This window comes from Sander vitreus, chromosome 23 (genome assembly GCF_031162955.1).
Source record: "Sander vitreus isolate 19-12246 chromosome 23, sanVit1, whole genome shotgun sequence".
NCBI classification, from domain to species: domain Eukaryota; kingdom Metazoa; phylum Chordata; class Actinopteri; order Perciformes; family Percidae; genus Sander; species Sander vitreus.
In genome coordinates this window covers 3,008,443-3,022,138 of record NC_135877.1, presented here as the reverse complement: position 1 = coordinate 3,022,138, position 13,696 = coordinate 3,008,443, and the positions used below count along the sequence as shown (strand labels likewise).

Here is a 13,696-nt window from a genome sequence, read left to right as displayed (position 1 = left end):
CTGCTTGGTGTGCCAGGGTCTTAACGGTCACGGGCTGTGTGCATTTCTCTGTGGATTGAGTGTTTTAATACTTACAGTTTTTAAATAGCACCTCGACCTGCTTTATAATAAAAAAAAGACCTGGAAATCTTCCTTTTTACAATACGGGACCATACCATGTATCAAATGTAAGTACACAATGCAAAATAACTGGTAGCACCAAGAGCAGCATCACTGCTTCTTCCCACCATGTAGAATGTTTGCATATTTATTGAGTAACAGTAGCATTACACAGTAATATTCAAATCAAAGTTTATTTACTGTTGCATGATGTTAGCCTACTGGCTGAACACTGTTTATAGAGGAGACATATTACACCTTTTTCTCAAAGGGGGAGAAAAAACACTTGCTTATTAGCCCTTGCTGCCTTTACTGATAATGTGGGACAAACATAATACTCATTTCACAACTTCTTCATATGAGTGATGGATAATAAAATAAAAAAGACTAGCTGGTGTGTTTTTAACAAATATAATATAGTTTTATAACATACAGTTTGTCTCTGTCTGACAAAAATATATCACATATATATTCCCTTTTTTTGTTAGAAATTATTTACAAAAAAGGTCAAATTTATCAAAGGGAAGAGAGTGAATCTCTAAAGTTATGTGGGAACAGACAGCTGCAAGGACATGATGTAAAAAAAATGGCTCACCATAGCTTGACGTAGTGACAAGTAAATACTGATCAAAAATCTTAACTTCTGAAAAGAGAGGTGAATCACTTATAATAACATATATATAATTTGAAACACGCCTGAGACAGTTAATCCATCACAATTGTCTATTTCTTTTGCTATTTTTTCATCTATGTTACATTGTCACCAGTAACACTACGCAGAATGCTCCAACATCTGACATTTGAGTGACTGTCAACACAAGAAACTACTATCTCTAACTCAATTGGCATTACTATTTTCACAACAAACATCACTGCTAAATGTTTGTCTCTTGAACATGATTTCCTCACGACAGCTTGTGAATGTGATGCTATGAAATCGCAAATATTGGATGCCAGCTTCGTGCCAAAATAAAATATAACGATGTTAACTGTAATGGATTACCCGTCGTAACTAAGCTGCAAGTCCCTGAAGGATGATTTGTGTAGTGTACTCAAAAGAAAAGTCAAATCTGCCCAACAAGTAGGAAATCATTCTAAACAGGAACTTTCGGTTACACTTTACTTGAAGGTATCTACATAACAGTGACATGACACTGTCATGAACGTGTCATAAACGTTCATAAACAAGTCATAAACGTTTATGACGTAACGCTTCTTTTAGTGTCATTTGGTTTTTGTCATGACAAGTTATGGTTAGGGTTAGGGTTCATGTGTCATGACTGTGTCATGTGTTCATGACAGTGGTATGTCACTCTTATGTAGAGATCTTCAAGTGTTACCGAAGTTTCTTTATCAACTTGCATGCTGCTGTCGTGATGTCGGTCCTCATAAAAACTTGAATCAAATCATGCTTCCAGTTTGTTTTTATGCAAGTGTGAAAATCCATTCTTTACCTTTACTGGTTTAACTTGTCAACCTGCTGTAGTGATGTAGAAGTGTACTTCAGGGTGTGTCGGTACATAGTGACATCCCTGCAGGGTGTGGTTACAGGTGCACACTTCTGCCCACGCCCAGCGTGTGATTGTGAAACAAGACTTGAAACGTTCAACCAGAGAAGGCAGTTAAACGGTAGATCCTAGACTGAACCAAATACACGTGTGGATGTTAACACGGGCATAGTGCGCAGACGTCAACACTTTGGCTTCAAACACCAGTCAATAGACGGAACTGCAGTCTTTGTGTTTGACATACACTCTTGGTTTCCGATTGACATTATTCGGACATTATTTCCGAATAATTTCTCTCCAATTTCGGATCACATCGCTTGTGGAACATGCCCACTTGTGTAGTTTTTGGTTTAGAAGCATTTATTGAAGATTTATATCCCAAATGCCGAAATGAGGAACTTCCGGCGGAATTTCCAGCGGCACCTGAACAATCGCGGAAATGAAACGTCGTCGATATAGACTACGGCTGCAATGGCGGACAGGAAGCCCAAGTGACGCCTACGCAGTACGTTTGTGTGTTGACATGTGTACCGCAGATCCACAGTCCCCCTACAGGTTGTCTCATTGGAACTACAGCTCGCGCTACCCGATCTGGCAAACTTGCATAATGTAATGTAAAGTAATGGACAATTCCGCTTCCAACCTGTAGGGGGACCGAAGCGGGAAAAGTTCTCTAGTGTTGCGTTTAAATCTTTGAAAAAAACCTAGTAAATCGACCTTTGCTTTCATGTGGATTCATTGAGAATTCAAATGTTACTCTGGCTTTTTCACCTGAATCCGGTTTTCCCATCGTGTTGATGATAAATTCTGACCAATAGCTCTATGATTAAGCATCTTATATTTTGTTTGCTAACCAAATGAAGTTTTCCAGTTTAGTCCTGTCAGGCAGGACACTGGCTACTCTAAAACTCAACCCAAAGACATCTAGACACACGCTACAGCATTCATATTCATGTACAGATGAGTTATCCATAAATAAATAAACTGATACGGCACACAACAGCCCAAAAGCTGTCAGAGAGTAAACAGAGAGATATTACAGGAATGGTAAAGGCAGCATTACGAGTGAATGAGAAAAGCATGATTTCAGATGATTTTCTAATTTTGAATGGAACTGATTAACGCGATTGATAATGATGGGGAAACAGGCTTTAGGTTGAAAATTGTGTTTTAACATAAAACACTTTTATGGAACTGAAACATTGAAAATAGTGTTAACCAGCCCGGCTGCCATCAGACGTCCGACTCTGGGTTTTATGTGTGGATACACAGATGTGTGTAAACCACACGTGTCCCTTGTCCTTTTTTTGGGGGGGGTTTTACGCAGAAAGTGTCCAAACTGAGGCAGAGACGAACACCAAAGCTCTCCTCTCATTCACACACTCACACACACACACACACACACACACACACACACACACACACACACACACACACACACACACACACACACACACACACAGTCCAGAAGCTGGAAGTCTGCCTGAAGCAGACAGACGAGTCCTTTTCCTATTCAGATGTGGCTCAGAGTTGGTTGGAGTCCGTGCCTCAGTACTCCACAGTCACTGCTTTGGTCTTGAGGTATTCCAGTAGAGCGTCCTCTCCTGTGGACCAGACCCAAAAAAAAAAATATATATATATATATATATATATTCACTGGGAAGAAAGGGTGCCGAGGGACAAACCGTGGGACAAAATCAGAATGAAATAATACCTGCTCATTATCTAAGTTCAAACTAGGGCTGCACGATGTGAGGAAACTATCTAATTGCGATTATTTTGACTGATGTTACAATTGCGATATGATCCACGATACTTGAGGGGATTTTATTTTTGTATCATTCTTATTTTCCCAGAAAAATATTGAAATAACAAAAAAAAATTGAAATGATTCAATTCTGATTTTTTTTCTCAAGGATCTGTACAAAAAAAATTTTTTTTATTTAGTTTGTAGGCTACAATTTGTAGGCTGGAGCCCCACAATACTTAATTCAGTGTTTGACACATGTTATGTCTTTAACAAACATTGCGCCTCCCCCTTGCGATATTGGTGCAGCCCTAGTCCAATCTAATGTTCATAGTTACAGTTATTATTAGTTTCATTAATAAACACTTTAAAAAAAAATCCCTATAATTGTTATTATAATAACGCGCCATACCACACTGGGACTGTGTCTCAGAGGCGGAGTGTCTTGCTGCTCAACTCGCAGATTATATTGTCTCTACTTTGTACTGTAAAGATGTTTATTGAGCTAGCATCTACCTTCCACTCCGAGCACTCCTACAGTTAACCTCCATGCCTTCTCTTTTCTGACGTTGTCATTATAAAAAAAGATCTGTGATGTGGTATTATGTTTTTCAACCTCCAAGATGAATCTCTCGTTGTCCGTGGTGTTGTAGAAGAGACACCCATGATATTGACTGGATAGTCTCGCTGTTTCACCTCCTGCCCGGGTGTCCGAACGCCCCGTGGCCCGCGGAGGGGAGCGCCGCATCACGCACGCTTCTGGGACGCGCCGTGGTGCAGCTGGTGGAATATCAAACACTGACTTGAATGGCAGCGATTGCTCGCGGGGCACGGAACGCAGCGCAGGCGCGCCTGGTGGAAATTAGGGGTAAGCCAGTGGTTTCTAAACTTCTTGGAGTGTGACCCATGTGAAGAAGGTCTATATGTGATGAATGTGTGAACCGTTTAACCAAATAGGGATTTTTGTTTGTCCGATTCTTTTATTTGAGTGAATTTCAGAGGCCCCAAAAGCACCCAGTATTTCAAAAAGCAAGAAATAGTGAATATGATTCATATTAACAAAAATGATGAAATCTATTCCTCTGCTTGATGAAGTTCAAATTGAATGACGTACGTAGTTTTGGACTATAGTCTCAACGTTCACGTGGATAAAGTTTTAGAACTATTTTTAATAAAGCAACGTGGTCCTTCTGAACTAATGCTCTACTTTTGTGGATGTTGTGGGCCAGCAGCAGCTCCACAATAAAAGCCTTATAGCCACCATGAGCCTAAAACAAGGCCTGAAGCAAAGGACAGCTTCAGTTTCATTCTTTTGTTTTAAACTTTATAAAGCTCCTCAGCAGCCACAGACGACATGAAACAACTGTTTCTTTAAATTACAGGTGTTATGAGTTATAGTCCTTACAACTAGTGAACTGGGGCCGTATTTACAGAAACTTCTTAACTTGCAGATCTCAAATGACCTTCCCTAACTTCAGGATATCGCAAAGATGCAACTGCTACCCGCTTTGGAGAGGTCGACCCGGCTAGATAACAGACATACAAGTTGATAACCACTGTTATCCCAGGATTTCCTAACCTGGGACAAGTAATAAATGTTGGTCATTTCTCCCCAATTTTGGGTCACATTACTCCTGAAACATTTCAGGTTATGTAATATTTGGTTTAGAAGCCTTTACTGGTGATTTTTGACGGTAGAAAGTCCTGCTATATACTCCGTTGCAGTCAGTGTCAGGCCCCGGAGTGAAACAACACAGCGGAGAATCTGTGGTTGTGTCTCAAACCGCCTACTTGCACACTTCAAAGTGTTAGTTTTAAGTATATAGTGTAGATAACGCAAAAAGTCAGTGCACTCAAAGTACCCGGATGACCCCCTAAAAACGGTCAAAAAGTTGGATCGATGGACCCTACTCGCACTAAACGCCATCTTGACTGCAAAGCGGAAGGGAGCCCTTGACCGGCAGCTGATTGGACGAATGCGTCATGTGGGTCCGGCTGCTCCCGAATTTCAAACCGAGCATAATGGCGGCTCGTTCGGAATACGATCTCGTATTTTATGAAAATGGTTCACCAAAACGTGTTTCTGAAAACATTTTAAGCGAGAAATGGACCATACAGTTGCTGAATCTGTCTGCTTTTGAAAGTTTAAAAGATTTTCGTCAGATTTTGAGAGGCGGTGAGGCCCGTATACAGGAAAGCCCGTATTTTTTGGTGTTTGGTATGTGTTGCGTTTGTCACTCTCATCCTGCTCGTCATTTCCGGTAACTTTTTTAACATAAGCGTTCCTTCTGGGACAATACTAACCATCCTAAGTGGGCACTACAGCAGTAAGTGGTCAGTGCACATTAGCAGTGTACTGACGGGAATGAGACACACCCAGAGACTTGCAGACATTCCAGGAAACACTCAGAGCAGACTGGGCTTTTGAGGGAGGTGGGGCTTAAAGAGACAGGCGCTCCAACAGAGCGTCTCATACAGAGGGTGAATACATGTGCAGAGAAAGATAAAGTGTTTTTTGAACATTAAAGCATATAAACATGTCCTAGTACAAACACAAAATACAAGTATGAACCTGGAAATGCTATATAATAGGTCCACTTTAACTTTAGACTTAAGATAGGAAGTTTCTGGGATACAGCCCCTGGTCTTTTTTGTGTAAAATCAGCATGTTCCCCTTTTGTCTCAGTCAATAATATTACACCAATGACTGTACAAATGTTAAGTTAAAGTAAGAAAAGTAAAAAACAAAACAAAAAAACATATAACTTCTGCCAATCCATGTCATGACATTCATGCCTGTACTCACCGAGGTCTTTGCCAAAGCCGGACTGTTTGAAGCCTCCGAAAGGTGAAGCCACGTCGGTCTTATTGTAGGTGTTGATGAATACTGTTCCAGCCTCAAGCCGCTCGCTCACGTACATGGCCTTGTTGATGTCGCGGGTGAACACGCCCGAGGCCAGGCCGTACTCGGTGGCGTTGGCTCTCTGCAGCACGCCGTCCACATCGCTGCGGTTTGCCAGAGGCACAGAGGACACCGGTTAGTGACTTAAACCGCACGATGGCACTGCAGCAACTCCAGCAAGATGCTTTTTTTATGACTCACCCATCTTTAAATTTGGATACCACCATGACGGGGCCGAAGGACTCCTCCTTGGCGATGTACATGTGGTCCTCCACATCAGTGAAGACAGTGGGCTCCATGAAAAAACCTGAAGGGAAATGACCGTATTGGTGATTAGCTAATGCTAACAATGATGCTAAAGCTTCTACAGAGAAGACTGAAAACAAGACCAAACCTCTGGGTCAAATGCTGAACTGAGAAACTGACTGAAAATGTATAAATGATCATTTTTATAATAAGCCTTTTTCAAAATGTATCTGTAGTAAAGAAAAAAAGGAAAGTCAAGAGTAGGGTTGGGTATGAATCGATACTTTTTTAAAAAGATAAAACGGCTACATATAAGAACGGCTTGTTTAAGGCCATATGGTCAAAATTAAATGATTTATTAATAATGTAATTACAATAACTTATTTTACCAGTAAATTGCTGGTAAACGAAAATAACAACCACTAGATGGAAAAGGGGTATTTTACAATAACTTTAAAAGCCCCACGAGGCTGGCGAGGTGAGTTTTTAAGTAAACGTACCGTCTGTGTTGTTTCTCCGACAACAGCAGCAGCAGACTGTTCTAGGTCCCGCATGTTGGAATCCTCTACAGGGAAATACAGTCACACTTTACACCGTTTAGCTGTCAGCATCTTAACCGTGTTTAATCCAGCTGCTAGCTAACGGTAGGCTAACGTTACCTGCTGCCAAGTGTAACGTTAACTAGCGTCACATTCAGCGATGTTTCTGTTGCCTCTAACATCTGTTTCAAAGCAGCAGAGACCAGAGCCGGCATTTTAGTGGCACCGAAATGAGGCACTGAAATCCGCAGTCTGGTAGATACCGGTCGTTAAGGCACCGGTGCTGTATTAGCACTGGGTCTCGGTACCCAACCCTAGTCAAGACTCACCAGAATATTTTCCATACGTATCTATGTGGAAATGGCGATAAGTCCACATCGCCATTTCGGCATTTCAAAAAGGCAACAAATTGCAACCATGGCTTGCCATATATGCCTTACAGTATTTTGGATTCTGTTTATGTTAGAGCCCCTGAAATGTGGCATAACATCAATCACATAATGTTTTTTTTACCAGGAAATATTGAAACGTTCATATGTATGTACTTTGGGGGACTGCATCCTCCCACTTGCATTTCAATGGCCAGTAATGACAAATATGACATCTCATTGTGCCTTTTAATAATGGTGGGGGTGTTCAGTGTTTGTATTTTATGTATACACTTTATCCATCCATCCATCCATCCAAACTTAATGCATAAGTGCCATTTGTGCAACCACTGTTTCGCTGTTTACCCAAAGCCTTTATGCCAAGTTGCTGGTATACACATACCCTTTGTTTTTGTTTTCTATAGGATATAGGAAAATGCTGAACATACTTGTACAATTACAAGCTTGAACTTCGTAGAATCTGTAAAATACACCAATAAAAAGTTAAAAAAAATAAAGTATAATGTGCCTCCTGTATCCTGTGTGTTCATGTGACCTGACAGGACTGGAAATGAGTCCCAGTAGCTACAGACATTTTGCAGCTGGTGGTCAGGTGTGGTAGCCATTTTGCCCAGGTAGGCTCAGTGAGATTTCTACCTGGCCTGTCCACCTGTTTGCCTCCGTACACCAGCGTGGCTCCCTCCTTCAGTCCGACCTCACAGTACTCCAGCAGCTTGTCCATGTGGGCTTTGTGATTCTGTGGGCCGTGGTCCGTGGAGCGATCCAGTGGGTCTCCAATCTTCATCTTCTTCAACTCTTCCACCTTGTGGGAAGGGTGGAGAAGAAACACAATGCTGCTGTGTGCTTAAAGGTCCTTGCACACCTTCATCTTTTTACCTCACCTTGTGTCAATCACGTTTATACACTGCCTCCGAAACTTCGTTGTGTACAATTTTCTGCATTTTTTCGCATCCACAGCAAGCATTTTGGCACTTCAGAGATCCTTTGGGATCAATAGGTTTCCGGAAATTGGTGGTCTTCTTTTTAATATGTGGCTACAGTATCACTAGCAAAACATCAAACTGAGCCAATGACATCATGAAGTAAACGTAAACTTTGAATTTGCTCCTTGCTCTCCTGCGATCTCAGGATTGGATGGACCCAATACTTCCTTTTTCTTTTTCTCTTTTTAAGAAGAGAGAGGATAACTAAACCATCCTCACTGCTTGAAGACTGTTTTGTGAAAAATGTCACAAAACAATACGGATTAATTAAAACGCATCGGACTCAGTGTGCAAGGTTTCTGTGCGTGACCAATTTTTTGTATCACAGAAACAAAGAAAACGCATATACGATTTTTGGACTCAGTGTGCAAGGACCTTTTTGATGCTGTTTTGTTGTTTCTTTTGCTCAAACTGACACAAGCAAATTGCATTGTGGGAAGTGTAGGAGCCCGTCATACCAGGGACTAAAAGACTATGTTAAAGTACAGTACAGTATGTACTTTACTTTTCTAGAGGAGGGCTTGGGTCAGGGTTTTTGCTGACTCACCACTCGGCTGATGAACTCATCATGAATGGACTCCTCCACAAACAGACGCCCAGCAGCGATGCAGTTCTCCCCCTTGTTGAAATACACAGAGCTCATGCCCTGTGGAGCAGCAGACACACAGACACAGAATCAAGAGCATGCTATTTGATCCACAGTTTGCCACTGAGCTCACTGAAAGACGTTGAAAACAAAGTGCACATGCAATCAACGATTTGACTCTAACACGTAGCATTTATAAGCAGCATATTAGGGCTGCGAGGTATGAGGAAAATGTGCGCGATATAATAAACAGATATTAAAGTATACTCAGTTCTTCATTTCTGCTGCTTTCAGTGTTCTGCTAAAATACAACTAACTGCTTGTTGAATTTAAAACAAATGAAAGGAAATCACTTCCAACATTTTTTTAGGGAACAAATTGAACATTGAATTGAACATAAAAGGCAGCACTGATGTTTCCTTTCAACACAAAAAATCTCCTAGTCTATTGCGCCTGGTGATATTGCAATGACGATAAAAAACTAGATTTTGTGCAGTCCTACGGTATATAGACAATTATTTTTTTTAAACATATAGGCCCATGTGTCACATTTCTAACACAAAGCAGCTCACAGCAATCATGAAACTCAGTTTTGACAGCCACTTCAAACAGCCAGTGAAAATGATGCACTTTACTTTTCATTCTTTTGTCTCTAGCTCACTAGACATATGGAATAGTTTGTAAAAATATCAAAATGTATTGAATGAAGGTACACATATTTGTTTTTAAATAATAATCACACAAAAAGATGTTCTTATTAAGGAATGTTTGATCATGACCAAGCTTCAGTCATCAGACAGGGTGGATATGTTGAACGGCTCAAACTAACAAACACTTGCATTATTGATTCATGTTTTATTTTCTTCTCTGGATGAATCGATTAGTCTATAAAATGTCAGAAAATAGGGAAAAATGACAATCACAATTTCCCTGAAGCCAAGGTGAGGTCATCAAATCGGTTCTTCTGTTTAAAAAACTCTCCTGAACCCAAACACATTCAGTTTCAATCATATAATACAGAGGAAAAAAAAGATCAAATCCTCACAATCGCGTGACTGGAACCACAAACTTACCGCTAATACCAAAATAAGTTTCTGTCAATTGAAAAATGTGTCCATTGACTAATTGCTTCATCACTAACATGGCGTAAAGGTTAACAGGCCCGGTTCCCTCTCCCTCTGTGAGTGTCGCTCTCTCACCATGCGAACCGCCTTGTCCATGTCACAGTCGCTGAAGATGATGAGAGGCGACTTCCCTCCCAGCTCCAGAGAAACCTTCTTCAGGTTGCTGAGCGCACAGCTGCGACCAGAGATCACAAAGAAACGGGACATGAACTTTTCACCTGGCAGACAAGTCAACAAAGCCAGGAGTGGGTCAGGTCGTACCTCTTCATGATCTGTTTGCCGATAGGTGTGGAGCCGGTGAAGCCCAGCTTGCGGATGTCTGGGTGGTCACACAAGCGCTGTCCCACCATTCCACCTGGAGGAGAGAACGGGATTAGCAAGGTGCATTTTGGTAGCCTGACAAGCCAGACCCACATCCAGATGTTGGGTCTGGGAACTCACCATTGGCAGGGCTCAATCCGAGGGGGTGGGATAAACGGCTGTCTTTCAAATTGAAATTCCCTCTGCACGCAATAAGATAGCGCTACAACCAACCAGAGCAACGAAGAAGATCCCATGCGTTTTCTCACCAGCAGAGCTAGTTGATAGATTAAACTTTTGCCGTATCCGGTCGGCAAAACTCCAAACACAGATTCCTTTTTAAAGAATGACTTCAGTGCCGGAATTCATGCGGACCCGTTGCAACTCTGCCGTCATTATGTTAAGCCCGCCCACCGACTCTATACACGATGTGATTGGCCTGACTAGAGTTTGGTTTTTCCAGCTCTAGTCTAGAGAGTTGCTAGACTGACCCTGGCTGCAAATTACATTTGCTGCCGCTAGGGTGGTCTAGATTTCTAGGTTAGCATTTTGGATCTATAAGAAAGCTTTTAAAGTAGGAGTCAGAAGTATCAAAGTGGCAGCAATGCTCAGAGTTGGTTGGGTTCTCCAACACTGCTTCTGTGCTTCCTATTCTGTCTCTGTCAACATGATGCGTCACAAAAACAGAACACAGTTTAAATGATGTATAAGGCTGATGTTACTGTAGATTTGTCCTATTGCCAACTAAACCCATAAATAGACTAAAACCAATCATCTGTCAAAACTTTCTGACTGAAGTGGCCGGGTTAGCTCAGTTGGTAGAGCTGGCGCACATATAAAGAGGTTTACTCCTCGTCGCAGTGGCCGCGGGTTCCAACCTGCGGCCCTTTGCTGCATGTCATTCCCCCTCTCTCTCCTTTCATGTCTTCATCTGTCCTGTGAAAATAAAGGCCTGAAAATGCCCCAAAAAAATTAATGAAACTTTCAGACTTAAGACACAAAAGTACGTCTTTAAAAATGAAATATGTTTGACAAAGAGGTTAGGGGATGATTACAAAACAAAGAAACTTCATCTACACAAAATGATTTTGTCATTGCAAAATACTGAGCCACGCGCGGGATGTCAGGCAGTTATCCTTGAAATGTACTTCCGTTGATCCAGACTACTCTTCAACTGATCTGTTCACAAATGATAGATATATAACGTTTGACGGGGGGTTGCAAGTAGACTCTCCTTTGTATTGACAACCTAGCGACCTACGTTGGTTACCACTGGCCTATGAGTATGAGCAATCAGATTGTATTTGCACGGTTGACTTATGATTTCTGAATCATATGTTTTCTTGACTGCCTGACATAACGTGGAATACATATAAGGAATGTGGATCCTGTATTTGTGTTCATTACCTGAGCCTGGCAAAATGTTTATGACTCCTTTTGGGATGCCGGCTTTCGCTGACAGCTCAGCAAACTTCAGTGCCGTCAACGGAGTGACCTGTAATTATTAGAGTTAATGTATGAAACACAAACTCCTCTGACACTAGATACGATACGTGAGTCAAAGCCAGAGTGTGTGTGTAAGGTGTGCTCACCTGTGCGGGTTTAAGAACGAGCGTGTTCCCTGCTGCGAGGCAGGCAGCGCTCTTCCACGCCAGCATCATGAGAGGATAGTTCCATGGGATGATGATGGCACACACACTGCCGCAGGAAAAAACACACACACAGCTCTGCACTCAGTAAAACACACGCAATATAGTCCAGTGACAATATTCAAATATAGGGCAGCATTTAGTAAATCCAGAGCTTTTACCCCAGAGGTTCTCTCTTAGTGAAGGTCAGATTTCGATTGGGCCTGGCTTGGTTGATGGGGATGGTCTTGCCCTGCAACAAAAGAAATGGCGTGTTCCTCTGGTTTTATAATCACTGTTCGACGTTTCTAAAACTGGCGTGAGCGTGCCTGAAGGTTAACCTACGTGGATCTTGTCACACCAGCCGGCAAAGTATCGGAAGGTCTGGATGGACATGCCTACGTGTGTCTTGAGGGCCAGCGTGTACACAGCTCCCGAGTCCATGGACTCGATGGTGGCCAGCTCCTCCTGGTGTTCCTCCATCAGGTCTGCAAGCCTGGAGGGAGGAGGGGGAAGAGGGAGGAGGGGGAAGAGGGAGGAGGGGGAAGAGTGAGAGGGCGTTCTCACTCTTTGGGGCTGGTTTGAGCCAGCCCCCAAAGGAAAATCACCAGCACCAAAATGACGAGAATTGAGAATAAAAAATAGCATTTCAAATCCTCTCCAGATGTGTTTAGGAGCAAATTACTAAACAAACAAGCAGGACATGAAACCTGAATATGAGAGCTAATCTCAGTTGTGTCATACAGAATCAGGCTGTACCGGACTCTCCCAGTGATTTATTTATGTATTTTAACCAGATTTGTTCATTGGGGTTTCATTTACTCAAGCATAATATACATTTTGGTTTATCAAATTGTCAGAAATAACATCAAAATGCATAGATTTCTGTCAAAAAGGTAACAAAAACTCATTGCCTTTACTGTACGCGGACCAATCATTACTGCCGTGTGTAGTCAACCCCCCAAAGGCTCATTCTGAGCCAGGAAAATCCCTGCATATGTATGTGATGTACGTTGTACATGTACATGTAATACTACAGTCCACCTGCTGTCTGCTCTGCCTGTGATAGAACGATACTGCTTCATGCGACATCTGATTGGCTGTATCGAAATGAGGAATAAGGATAATCCAGCTGATAAACCTTTAAGCCTGTAAACTGACATTAAACATTAGCAGCACATATGTTCCTTGTGGATTTGTATTTGCTAAACCAATTACTTGTTTTTATTCTTATCCATTCTGTATGTCTGGCACAAGAATTTCCTTCTGGATAAACATGGTTCTATATCATCTTAAGGTGCTGATTTTGAAAACAGAGAGCACTATGTGTAATTTACAGAGCAGACCTGCGTTATTTGGCGTGTGTTTCTAACCTTGGTGTATCTGGACCGAGGGTTATTAACGTTTTGAATTTTCAATTTGATTTTAGTTTTAGTTTAGTTTCACCTTTTCAGGTTTAGTTTTTTATATATTGAGGTTTACGGTAGTTTCAGTTTGTTTTTGCTAGGGCCAAGTATAATGTCTCAGTCTCAGTCAGTCATCAAGTCTGTAGCTGTATACATATGAACAGATGGTTGGAGAACTGTATAGGAATACCATGATGTTTAATATTTAATCTTCGCACTGCTTTAGTGTCTGCTGGAAC

The 13,696-nt window shown here is 41.7% G+C and overlaps 1 protein-coding gene across 1 annotated transcript in view; it reads right to left on the bottom strand.

Moving 5' to 3' along the window:
• Nucleotides 1–277: 277 nt before the first annotated feature.
• aldh1l2 (aldehyde dehydrogenase 1 family, member L2) overlaps nt 278–13,696 on the bottom strand; it is a 37,696-nt gene continuing 24,277 nt past the window's right edge. The window contains exons 13-23 of the mRNA XM_078242609.1: nt 12,397–12,547; nt 12,234–12,304; nt 12,016–12,121; nt 11,831–11,918; nt 10,385–10,478; nt 10,199–10,298; nt 8,961–9,059; nt 8,067–8,232; nt 6,458–6,563; nt 6,161–6,360; nt 278–3,211 (exon numbers count right to left, since the gene is read on the bottom strand). Coding sequence (XP_078098735.1) covers nt 3,156–3,211; nt 6,161–6,360; nt 6,458–6,563; nt 8,067–8,232; nt 8,961–9,059; nt 10,199–10,298; nt 10,385–10,478; nt 11,831–11,918; nt 12,016–12,121; nt 12,234–12,304; nt 12,397–12,547 — 1,237 coding nt within the window. The 3' untranslated portion in view covers nt 278–3,155. The remainder of the gene's footprint in view (nt 3,212–6,160; nt 6,361–6,457; nt 6,564–8,066; nt 8,233–8,960; nt 9,060–10,198; nt 10,299–10,384; nt 10,479–11,830; nt 11,919–12,015; nt 12,122–12,233; nt 12,305–12,396; nt 12,548–13,696) is intronic.